Here is a 12,250-nt window from a genome sequence, read left to right as displayed (position 1 = left end):
GCTACAAGCTGCCCAGAGCTGTCCTCCTAGAAAACTTGCCAACAGACAACAGTGTCTTGGAGAAACCTGGGCTGCTGGTGGGACTGTCTTGTTAAAAGAAAATTACTAGCGTGGCTTTAAGCCTTTTGCAGCCTTGACTACCCAACACTTGATAAAGATAATTGTTTAGGCCCAGAGCTTTTACTACCTTAGGAAAACCAGGATGGAGAGGGGTTGCTTATCACAGTGAATTAATTATGAGACTTTTTTTTTTTTCAAGTGTTAAGTACCAGCATTTCTGTTCAGTGTAAATTTTTAAATGCTTTTCTCTCAGCATCTACTTTAAAATGAGTGGAAACATGCCAGCAGATTATTAGACCCATCTTTAGGTCAAATCTGTTTCATTTATGTTTTGTGTAAGTTCAAAGGAAAATATATGCCGGAGAAACACACACCATGAAATATACTGAAGTCTGTCTGGGAAAGCAAAACCAAGACCATTCAAAAGCTCTGAAGTAAAGAACACCTTAATGTTGACTATAAAGCAAATGTTACTTTTTAATCTACCCTCACTTGCATTATGCAGCTTTGCTCAAAGTGAGACCCTGACCCCGATTCTCCTAGAGAAGCGTCTTTGCTCTCTTTGGATATTAGACATGGGTCCAGTTATTGTTGTGGTTTTTATATAGATCATTTCAGAAACCCCCACCCAGGGCTCAGATGGAGCTCTTTGGTGGGGGTGAAGAGAAGGAGTGAGGCAGAGCCTGTGGTCCTAGCCGTGGTCAGGGGCTCGGGCTCATCATTAACATCCACCTGTGACTCATCCACACCATGAGAGCACCTGGGCCTCTGGTCTTTAACATCTCAATCACCATTATATGGTCCTACCTCTAAGTTACTGGAGTATTTTAAAAGTAAGAATAGAGCCAAAAGTGAGAATGTTCATTACCTTTACATATTAAAGATAACAAACTTAAACTTTGAGTTGCCAGTCCTAAGAATGAAGAAATGAAGCATTGGTTATAGCTTTTCCAAATGAGACAACAGTGGAGATCTTTCTGTACTGTGCTGTGTTATATTATGAGACTTACAGAATTCTGAGGCCTGGGAAAGCAGAAGACATGCTGATGCTTAGAATATAGGTCCTTAAATATCATATTAAAATGAGACTCTGTGTTTTCTTTGCTAAAAAAAAGGTTGTAAATTTTCCTCTTGTGCATGCATGTATATATCCCTGCCTCTGGATAGTCTGTATAATATTTCTGTGGTAGTTTAAGATGAAGAATCCGTAAAAGGTAAACATGAGCACAAGTAACTATAAGGCATCGTCAGATTAAATTCTTATGATTCATTAAACATCCATTAAAATAACTCATCAGGGCTAATCTGTTGGGGTGGTAACTGGTGCATCTACACATCACCCACGAATCGCAGGGAGCTCAGCTTTGCCCTGCAGGCAACCATTTTCATCAAGAATCATGCAGGAAGAAATTACTGCAGACTGAAGCCTCCTCATTCCGTTGTTCAGGAAGATTCTTAGAAAGGAGAGTATAACCCAAAGATTGAGTGATTTTTGTGCTGGGAGCCACACCTTGGCAGATGGTTCTGGCAGAATAGACCTATTTGAGCATGTTTTGTACGTGTGTGATGTGCCATCTAGTGGTTGAGTGAGCCTAAATTAATGAAAAGGAAAATGGTCCTTTCTGGTCCTTACTGACTCCTTTGCAAACTGTCCACCACATGATTTGAGCAACAGCAGGAGGTTTGATGTTGTGGGCTATTATTTGGGAAAGGAAAAAAAATCTATTTTCTTAGAAGCCATATGTTGAACCCAATTATTGTCGGGGTGGGGGGGGGCGGGAGCACTGGTATTATAGTAAATATGCAAGCCGGAGGTTGCAAATTGGTGACATTTGGCCCCGCAGAGTACTTTTCCCATTTTATTTTATTGAGGTATAATTCACATATATAGTATAGTGCACAACTGTTTGGTGTATAGCTTGATAGATTTTTACATTTATAAAGTTTGTGTATGTATAATCTGCATAATTACCACATGGATCAAGATCTCAAAATGTTTCCAGGATCCCAGAAGCCTCCCTCTATCAGTGCTTAGAGATAACCCCTCGTCAGAACTCTGTCACCATAAATTTGCAATAGCAACATTAAAGTAGATACTCCTAACCCTTACCTCCGAGAAAGGGTAAAATCCTGTACTCACCATTTCAACAGTTTGCCCGAAAAGGAACAATTTCCTCATCAAACATTCTGTAGCTAAGCAAAGACCCCATTTCCTGGGTTTGCTGCTTTTCAGAGTCCAGGTGGCATAATGAGATCTCTCTCCCCAGTCTAAATTCCTAATATATTGTTTTTCTTACCAAGCTTCTCACTGAGAGATATATCCACTTGGTGCACTGATTGTATTTTCCCAAGTGTCTCTGCAGGCATCCAAGTCAATTTTCAAAGAAATCCCATTACTTGTGAGCAGCATCTCAGAGGTGCCACTGATTGTCATGGCGAAGCCTATGAATTCTGATGTAGCATTTCAGAAATTAATGTGAATGCCCTGTCGCCAATGACTGCATGACACCTGTCCAAGTTAAGCCAAGCAAATCATAATGGTGAGAAAGGCTCTCAACCTGTGATCCGGCAAAGGCTAATTTCTAATGAATAGCATAATGCAATCATTGTTGCTATTTCTACAGGACCTCTTTCTGTTCAAATGAAACTAGATTCCCTCTGAATGTCAAAACATACAGTGTGTCAGGAAGCAGAGCTAGTTCTGAAATAAAATTGATTTATTCCAGAGCTGTCTTGTACATGCCTATTTACTTGATTACTAAACAAACACACAATCAGCCAACATGTCTAGCAAGTATGTTACTTCCGGGTATTTTGCAAGGTGCTGGAGATAGAAAAGCATAAGATGTATGGGTCCTCCCTCACTGCCATGGAGTTGGACGTTGTTTAGATCTGTTGCCCTCTGGCTTGCAAACTGGTGTTTAAAAAAATGGCTATCTCTTGGGATAATAAACAAGGCTAAAAAACAGGCTTATCCTAATGTGCTCCTTCTTAGAAATAACTTGTATTTTTTTCTAATTATTTGTAATGTATTTGGATAAAAAGAAGAATGTAAAGAAGAAAATACAAAATTCCCTAATGCACCAAAGAAAGCCTATAATGGCTTTGTTTAATTGTTTTCAAGGACTTATAATTTTCTGGTTTTTTTTTCTGTGTGTGGGTGCATATATGTACAATTGCAGTTGACCTTTGAACAACATGGATTTGAACCACACGGGTCCGCTTATACATGGATTTTTTTCAATAAATGCAGTACAGTACTATAAGTGAATTTTCCTTATGACTTTAATACTTTTTTTCTCTAGCTAACTTTATTGAAAGAAGACAGTATATAATACATATAACATACAAAATATGTGTCGACTGTTATAGGTAAGGTTTCTGGTCTACAGTAGGCTATTAGTAGTTAAGTTTTCGGGGAGTCAAAAGTTACACATGGATTTTTGACTACATAGGGGGTTGGTGTCCCTAACCTGCATTGTTCAAGGGTCAACAGTATTTATTTTATGAAATTGAGGTGATATTACATATTTTTCTCTATCATAAGAAACTCATGAAACATGTTTGATACTTGAGTGAGTTCATGATTTCTGGAATAAGAATGAAAACTAATTTCTTAACCATTCCCTATTATTGGAAATTTTGATTGCTGTTTCTAAAACAGTTATAGAGATTTAATGTTTATGTATTTGAAATGAAGTCTTTGACTTCCTACCACACTCAAGGCCAGAACTTTCAGAATAATGTTAAATAATAATGGTGATGCTGGCTGGCTGTGGTTTGTTCCTAATTATAAAGGCAATAACTCTGGTGTTAAATATGATGACAACGGCTGACTTGAGTTGGGTAAAAATCATATTAAGGAAATCCTTTGAGTTCTAGTTTTTAAACATCAGCAATGGGGAATTGAACATTACCAACTGTCTTTCAGTGCTATTGAAATAATTAGGTTTGCCCCAATTTGGCCTATGGGTATGTAATACATTATATTAGCAGATTTCCTAATATTGTCCCCTTCCACCAGAATGAATTCTACTATACTGTAGAGTAATATACTTGTAGTGAATTGTCAAATTTAATTCCATATTATTGATTTTGAGATTTTAACATCCATGTTTATTGTACATTGTTCTTGAGAGACAACTAGTGTGACAGGATATAGACGTACCCTGTGCATCTCATTCTGGTCTGTAAATGTGGGTTGCTGAAATTAGGGATAGAGAGCCTGTTTGTGTCTATTATTCACTCTCCCTTTTTCTTTACCTCTTATCCCAACTGCACATTAAGTGAGGTTTTTTTTTTTCCTTTTGTGAACTGACAAAGTACTTTTCTTAACCTCTCTCAAAGCACTCATCACATTCTTTCTTATATTAAAATTTTCTGTCTGTCTTCTATTCTTGCAGAAGTGGTCTATGTCTTACAAGTTTTCCATTCCTACCCCTTAGCCACTAAATGTTGTCCACCTAACCTCTCCTGTGGGGTCCCAGTGAGCGCTGCAGTGGCGGATGGTGGAAATAGATGAGTTTTGCCAACATCCTTAGATGTCCAGACAAAGGAGGAAAGCAAGGAAGTCAGAGTGATTGCAAAATTCTGTGGGTACTGTGCTTCTCTATGGCAGCGGTTTGAGTCCAGGAGGATGAATCAGTTTCTAAAGGCATAGGAGAGGGCAGAGCAGGGACAAGAGTGAAGCACTGAAACCAGTCCTTATGTACCTGCCCCAGGTGGCTGCCCATCCTGCTCTCGATGGTAGATTACAGGGACAACCAATTACCTCAAATACTTTTGCCTACCTCATGTATACACTCTTAAAATGAAGTCCATTCATTATATTCAAGTAGTCTTTAAAAAAAAATAAATCATTCCAGGTGCCTGGGTGATTCAGTTGGTTAAGTGTCTGCCTTCGGCTCAAGTCACGATCTGTGGGTCCTGGGATCGAGTCCGGGTCGGGCTCCCTGCTCAGCGGGGAGCATGCTTCTCCCTCTCCCTTTGCCGCTACGCCTGCTTGTGCGCTCTCTCTCAAATAAATAAATAAAAATAAAATCTTTTTTTTTAAGATTTTATTTATTGGGACGCCTGGGTGGCCCTACATTGGGCTCCTTGCTCGGCGGGGAGCCTGATTCTCCCTCTGCCTGCCGCTCCCCCTGCTTGTGCTTGCATGTTCCCTCTCTCTCTCTCTCTCTGACAAATAAATAGATAAAATCTTTAAGAAAAAATATTTTATTTATTTATTTGACAGAGCACACAAGCAGGCAGAGTGGCAGGCAGAGGGAGAGGGAGAAGCAGGCTCCGCACTGAGCAGGGAGCCCAATGCGGGACTGGATCCCAGGACCCTGGGATCCTGACCTGAGCCGAAGGCAGACACTTAACTGACTGAACCACCCAGGCACCCCAAAAATAAAATCTTTTAAAAAATCATTCCAATACCCATCTCAAGCATCACTTCAAAATGGTATCTTTCAATTGTCAATTCTTTCCCAGAGGAAGGCTTATAGAATTAAGTACATTGTAGGGTCTCCCCAACTAGACTGTAAACCACTTGAGGACAGGGATTAGGTCTTAAGTATATTCTAACCACCACTGTGCTACATACACAGTTTAAACTTATCAACTAGTGTTTCTGGAATTAATTAACCCTTTTTTTTTTTTCTTGCACTGTAATGTTACTCAATGGTATTCCTCACACTTAAAGACCAAAAGCAACTTTGAAAACAAAACAGGCCTTTTGACAAGTAGCAAGAGATACCATCACAACCAAAAAACATGATGGAAATTAATGAAGAAATAATAGCAGGTGAAAGAGGAGCAGAAGTACATGGTTCAAGCTAGAATTAAAATGAATGTTATGACACCAGGGAAATAGTTCCAGCGGTGACTCTTCGAAGTACCTGGTCAGACTTCAGACCATCCTTGGAGGGTGAGACTAGTTAGTGGGTATCTTTGGCTTTGTGCTTCTATGCAGTAACTGATGTTCCTTGGAAGGCAGAGCAAAAAGTTGTGTTCAGTGATTACTTTCTCTTTTTCCTTAGGGTGTTAAATACCACATTATTTGAAAGCTGGGAGATCGTTGGACCTTACCCTTCCTGGTGGGTTTTTAATCTACTGCTGTTGCTAATACAAGGCTTGAACTGCTTCTGGTCTTACTTAATCGTAAAAATAGCTTGCAAAGCTATTTCAAAAGGCAAGGTAAGATGAAACTTACTGTTTCTGATATGTCCCAGAAAAGTATGTTTTCTGGTTCTTCTTCTTCTTCTTTTTTTTTTTTATTATTATTATGTTATGTTAACCTCCTGGAAACACAAACCAAATTTTCATTTTCTTCTGTTTAGTTAATTTTTTAAGTTAATTTTTTAAAACAATGTTGCTGATGATTCCCACCGATCTGCATTTATAATTTTAGATTTAATGATGATATGTTATTTGTTGTGTTCTTTCCCTCCCTCTGTCTCCCATGGTCCTTCTCTGATTAAACTTGTGCCGAACAGAAATTTAATAACTTCTTTCCTTTTATGAGAAGGGTTGCTTGGTGTAGTATGCCCATTTATGATTTTTCCAATAAAACTTAGTTAAATCTCTTTGTTTAAATATGGACTCATGAGGCTGATTCAAATAACGTATCTTGGGAGCAGTGACTTTTCCGGAACATTCTCTGTGACATTTTCTTACTTTCATTGTTTATTCTCTTCCTTCTGCCACCCTGGAAGGCTGGGAAGTGGAACCCTTTACATGTAAGTTCCTCATGCCTCTCTCTCTCTCCTTGTTCTGGGTGCCACTTTCGCCTGTTGGAGGGGCACTCAGATGCTTTTGTTTCCATGTGTATTGTTCTAGCTAACCAGTTGGCACTGACCAGAGGCTTTAACTGAAGTGCGGCTCCCACCAGGTGCAAGGGATACTAGAAACAGCTCGGTTAGTAGTGCCCTTTGTGTGAGCTTGCATTCTGCTAAATTTTGCATCATCCAACAGAAGGAGAGGAATTTTTTTCATTGGCGTTTAGCATGTTTGCTAAAAAAACAGAAATAGGCAAAAGTGAAGTAGGAGAAACAGAACTGAGTTGGGGAGAGGATTGCCATGGTCCAGAATGGAGGCCTGAGCATCAGCTATTGCCTGGTCTGCCCTGAGCACCTTGTCCTCGGCGAGGTAAACAGAGTTGGCTCCTTCCATGGGGCTTGGGACATCTAGTCACATACTGTGCAGCCAGTTCTCAGTATCAGCTCTTATATAAATCCAAAGTATTTCGATCAATTAATTGTTCAGAGGCGAAAGTTCATTTTTTCTCTGTGACTTCTTATTCTTTAAAATGAGCACCTGTATTTCTGTTAAAAAACACTCCTTTTCTCCTCTGGGTACAAATTACATCAACATGCACAATGCTATCAGCATGGTAACGGTAGCCGAAGACAAAGAGGCAAGGACAGGTGGATTCGATTGCTTGTATCCTTATTGCATTGCTGTTTCCACCAGACCTATTGTCTTCTCTCCAAATTATTCCTTCAGTCTTACCAAGAGATGATTATTAATTTCATTACAGATGTCAGGCTTCAGAATATCTAAACTACCCTTGCTGTTCACCTAGGACAGTTAAATTCATCTTGGCCATGGGTTATGGACTCTATTTTTCTATGGGTTATTTTGAGACATTTTAAATTATTCCTTTCCTTGAAAGTGACATAAGCATAAATTTTTTTTTCCAAATGCAATTACAAATAATCTTACTAAGCATGCAAATGTAAATTGATCACTCTCTGAAATTGGAGTTTTCTTTCCTATTAGCAGCTTAATTTATGACTAATGGATGTCTAAATGTCGTGGAGCTTTACTATCATGCTGTCTTTGTGACCCATGTTTGTTTGTTTAAGTTCACGTATCCTAAGTAATTCAGTCCTTTTGGTCTTTCAGTATCTGAATCTTCTTGGAGATGATTCGTGTGCGTTCAGTCTCATTGCAAGGGGCATTGGAGTGAAGTCCATTTGTACCGTATTTATTTGGTTGTTTCTGGTTAGAAAGGAGCAGCAGTTCTGAACTCTCACCCGGCCTCGTTGCCACCCACCTGACAGAGATGACGTTGTCCTGCAGCCTTGGTGGCTTCTCCGGTGGGGGGCAGGCATGGCACAGAGAGGATGTGATGTGAAAAAGCCCTCAGTTCATTCTGATACACCACTTCTTAGAGAAAGGCAGGCAGCTGGATTTGGGAAAGCTTCTACGAAGCGAGGCCCCCAGGCCCCTAGGTCCCTGTTGCCACCCCACTCGGAAAATAAGTGAACGGTGCTCAGTTACTCAGAGGTCTTAAGGCATGTTGGGTAAAAATGCTTACCATAATTTAGACGATAGAGTAGGAGGTTCAAACTATTTTAATTTTAAAAGCAGTTGAGTGTTTTCTTAATCTCTCCCTAAATTACTTCCTTGCTAGACTGTGACTTTTTTTTTGTTGTTGTCCTTTATGGTAATGCATATGCTGGTGCCTGAGCTTGCCATCCTCGTTACGTAAGGAGACTGGGTAGAGGATTGAAGAACTTTGGAATGATGGGAGCCCATTTGTGATGATCTGGTCAATAGATTTTCTTTGGGAAATATTTTAAACGAGACCTCACCCAGCAGGTTCCCAAAATGCCTCCCCCTGCCATTAGTTGTCACGTAGTATATAAAACAAAATTCCTACTTAATTCTAGCAGACAGAAAAGAAAAACAAATTAAGTCATCAAATAATATATTACAAAGCCAAAGAAGAATGACGTTTTAAATTCTCTAAGCCAGTGAATATCTCCATTAGTGTGGTGAATCCCTTTACAGGATTCTCATGGGGAATGTGACCATCAGAGAGTAAATTGATCCATTTGTACCAAATTCCTATAATGCCATTCCAATTTTATCCTATGTCACTTTACCAGTAAGAGTGGGTTTCAGGGTCTAGTACATTCTCATTGTCCAGACGTACCTTAAAGAGGTCAGCATGTCTAGCCCCCTGTGATACCTAAATCCACCTATGTTCCATTCCTTGATAACTGACTTCGTCACCAATATTGCACATCTCCACTGCAGGAGAACTAACTGTTATGGCAACGTGCCTATCGTCTTCGATTTTTAATGTTTGCATCTGTTTCCCTTCATGTATGAATGTATGATTACATGTACTCTCTGACCATGCTATAGCTTAATGATTCCTTAGGAACTGGTTCCACTCACCTTCTTGTATTCCACAGGTGTCCAAGGATGATCGAAGTGATATTGAGTCTAGCTCAGATGAGGAAGACTCCGAACCTCCAGGGAAGAACCCTCACACTTCGACCACCACCAATGGGACCAGTGGTACCAATGGGTACCTCCTGACTGGGTCTTGCTCCGTGGATGATTAATTACTCAAAACTACAAGTCCCGAACAAAGTGAACTGTTTGTTCCTGGAAGTATTTAAAAGTTGCAAATGCAGTTCCTTTCATTATATCTCAGCACCAGAAACAAAACTTAGGATTATCAAAGCATTTTGAATAGTGCACTGCCATATGTCCTGTCTGTGAATGAAGAAGAATTACCATTCTCTATACGTAGGCATGCTATATGTAATTGACACAAGGGAACAGTATTTGCATTTGTACTGTCTTAGAGTATTATTTATATTTCATTTTTGTTTGTAAATCTGTGGACAAATGAGGGTTTCCTCACTCCTTTTACTCTCTGGGTTTATGACAGTGAGGGAGATGCTCCATCTGCTTCTACCCCTTTCTATTGCTGTAACTCAGTTTGATAGGAGCATCAAATAATTTAATTTGTCACTTAGAGCAAGCAAAACCCAGTGCAAGATTCTCGTACTGCTCCAAATAGGTTTGCTTTCTTTGTGTTACAGTGCCTGTTTTGAAATTGCCTATATAGCCTCAGTGACCGTTTTCCCAGTGTAAAGTTTAAGCAGGATGAGCTAGGCGTTTTAATTGTCCCTCTTTGTGGTCAATTAGCAGTTCAAATTAAAGAGTATGGTTTTTTGAGAACTTTAAAAAATTGTTTTGTATTAAGTTGCTTTGGAATAGACATCATTTCTTGTGCACACAGCCAAGATGTCTTCAATGAGTATGGTAGCTAGCTGGAGATGAACTTTGTAGGTTACAGAGGTTTATTTTTGGTTTTTGGTTTTTGTTGTTTTTGTTTGTGTGTTTATTCCCTCTTATGAGGTCAGTGCTCTGAAGGAGGACCTTTGCCTAAGGTCATAGTTACTACAAACAATGAAATCACTCTTACTACTGGGAATTTGTCCCATGATCTGAGAATAACAGAAAGAGAACAGCTGATTTCAACCAGATTTCAGCACTACCCCTATAATTACCGCAATCTTCTGTCATGTCATGAAAAAAAGAAGCTAAGTATATTTTGGCACAGCAAAGGAGACTTTGAACAGTTGGCAAAGGTCAGCTCTAGCATAAAGCATTTTATTGCAACCAGCATTCAAAGAAGTGTGCTAGATATCTAGTATTTGGTCTTGGTGTTTTGATTTTTCTGAGCAAAATAAAGCCAATGGGAGAAGGACGATTTTACTGTTTGTCCTTTCTCCTTAAATATGACCCAGAGTGACTCTCCTGTTGCTAGAAACTGAGTAGTGTTGCACTTGAAGTCCTTTGGTTTGCTTCTTTGAAGACTTGTTCGGTTTCTAGGAATTTTTACTCAAACGGAGCTATTTTCAGAAAAAAATAATAAAAATTGTACTGGACTATGGCAATATCAGCAATGAGAAAGACTGCTGAAAAATAAGTTGTTATAGTCTCCTACATGGCAGTGTTATTTATGTATAAATAAGAAAACCCGTTCACATAAACCAAAGATTTTATCTCCTTCCTTCCAACTTTTAGTAAGAGTGAATAAAAAGGTATTACAAACACTTATTTCATAAACAAAACAAGTGTTCAAAACCACAATGCAGTAGCATAAATGTGTGAGTCAGGGGATAGTAAAGACAACAGCACCAGAAATACTAGGGAGTGCATGTCCTGCTTACAGCCATTCACATTCGATTCAAATTTTTGGAAAAAATTGAAATGAATCTTTGTGCCAGCAGTTTGCAACCTGTGCGTTAAAATAATGCTCCCAAACAAAAAACCTCACACTGTAATATTAAATCTTTCCCCACCTACATATGAAATAGTCTGTTTCTGATAAGGCCCATAGTAATAATTGAAGAGCCTTAGACATGTCTGCTTGTTTATTGAGAAAACGATGCAACTAATTCTTCTCATAAAGCCTTATTATTTTATTTCACAAAACAGGGGTATATCTAGGAGTGTAATTTGTGGATGGTTTGAGACCAGTCATAAAACATCAAAATTACTTGTTAGTCATCTGAACATCTGCTAAAATGCAGATATATAAAATGAAGCAGCAAGCATGTTATAGCTGAAAAATGCTGAGAAGGTGAAAGTTTCCTTTCTTATCAACTAAAATATGGGGAAGAAGAGTGAATTGTACCTTGCTTTAGTGCCTGGAGCAAGTCCTCACAAAGGGAGAGATAAACCAGAGAACCACCATGTGTTCAAATTTGGATCATCTGATACTCTACCACAGAATAATTTCAAAAAGATCGGCTTGTAAATTAATGGTTTAGTGGAGTTGCATGAAAAGAAGTAAATTGAGTCTGTCCTTAGCAAAGACAAATCTAAGCAATTATTTGTTTTTCCCAAAAGTCACTTGGAAGTAGGACTGAATACTCAGAGCCTCAGTGACCAATGACGTTCACTTAACACAGTCCCCTGTGTATCTATAGATCTTTATTTCATTTTGCATTTTAGGACAAAGAGTTCTTTTTGATTAATCAAAGTGGTGTTTGTAGACCTATTAAGATACAAAATAATATATTTCTGTCTACTCCTCCCACTTATCATGGTGGCATGATAAGACTGAGAGAGAAAAAAATGTGAGATATCTTGTCTTCTACTTGTGCCGGGCCATAGCTTTGGAAGTGTATTTTGTAAATTCAGCTGTAGGTTACTGAAAGTATTGTTTCCCATTAATTAACTTAGCCCATGTTGATAGCTCCTTCCTTCTGGTCATATTCAAACCTTTCCAGGGTACCAAGGGGGTGTGTAGGAAGGAGTCTAGAAAAATTAATATTTTATTCTTTAATGCTATATAGCTTTCCTAGATCTCTTAGTGGAGAAAAAAGTAGAAAATCAAGTAGAATTTGGCCTTGGGTCAATAAATGATATGACAATGTGTGATCTA

At 38.9% G+C, this 12,250-nt stretch overlaps 1 protein-coding gene across 1 annotated transcript in view; it reads left to right on the top strand.

The window, feature by feature from the left end:
- The window catches only part of CERS6 (ceramide synthase 6), a 306,091-nt gene extending 294,408 nt beyond the window's left edge, over positions 1–11,683 (top strand). The window contains exons 9-11 of the mRNA XM_032408695.1: positions 6,087–6,243; positions 6,762–6,785; positions 9,255–11,683. Of these exons, the coding sequence (XP_032264586.1) occupies positions 6,087–6,243; positions 6,762–6,785; positions 9,255–9,407 (334 nt within the window). The 3' untranslated portion in view covers positions 9,408–11,683. The remainder of the gene's footprint in view (positions 1–6,086; positions 6,244–6,761; positions 6,786–9,254) is intronic.
- Positions 11,684–12,250: the final 567 nt, after the last annotated feature.

The sequence above is a fragment of the Phoca vitulina genome, unplaced genomic scaffold (assembly GCF_004348235.1).
Source record: "Phoca vitulina isolate PV1807 unplaced genomic scaffold, GSC_HSeal_1.0 scaffold1, whole genome shotgun sequence".
NCBI classification, from domain to species: domain Eukaryota; kingdom Metazoa; phylum Chordata; class Mammalia; order Carnivora; family Phocidae; genus Phoca; species Phoca vitulina.
Note: the sequence above shows the minus strand (reverse complement) of the source record. Positions and strands in the feature narration are given on the sequence as shown.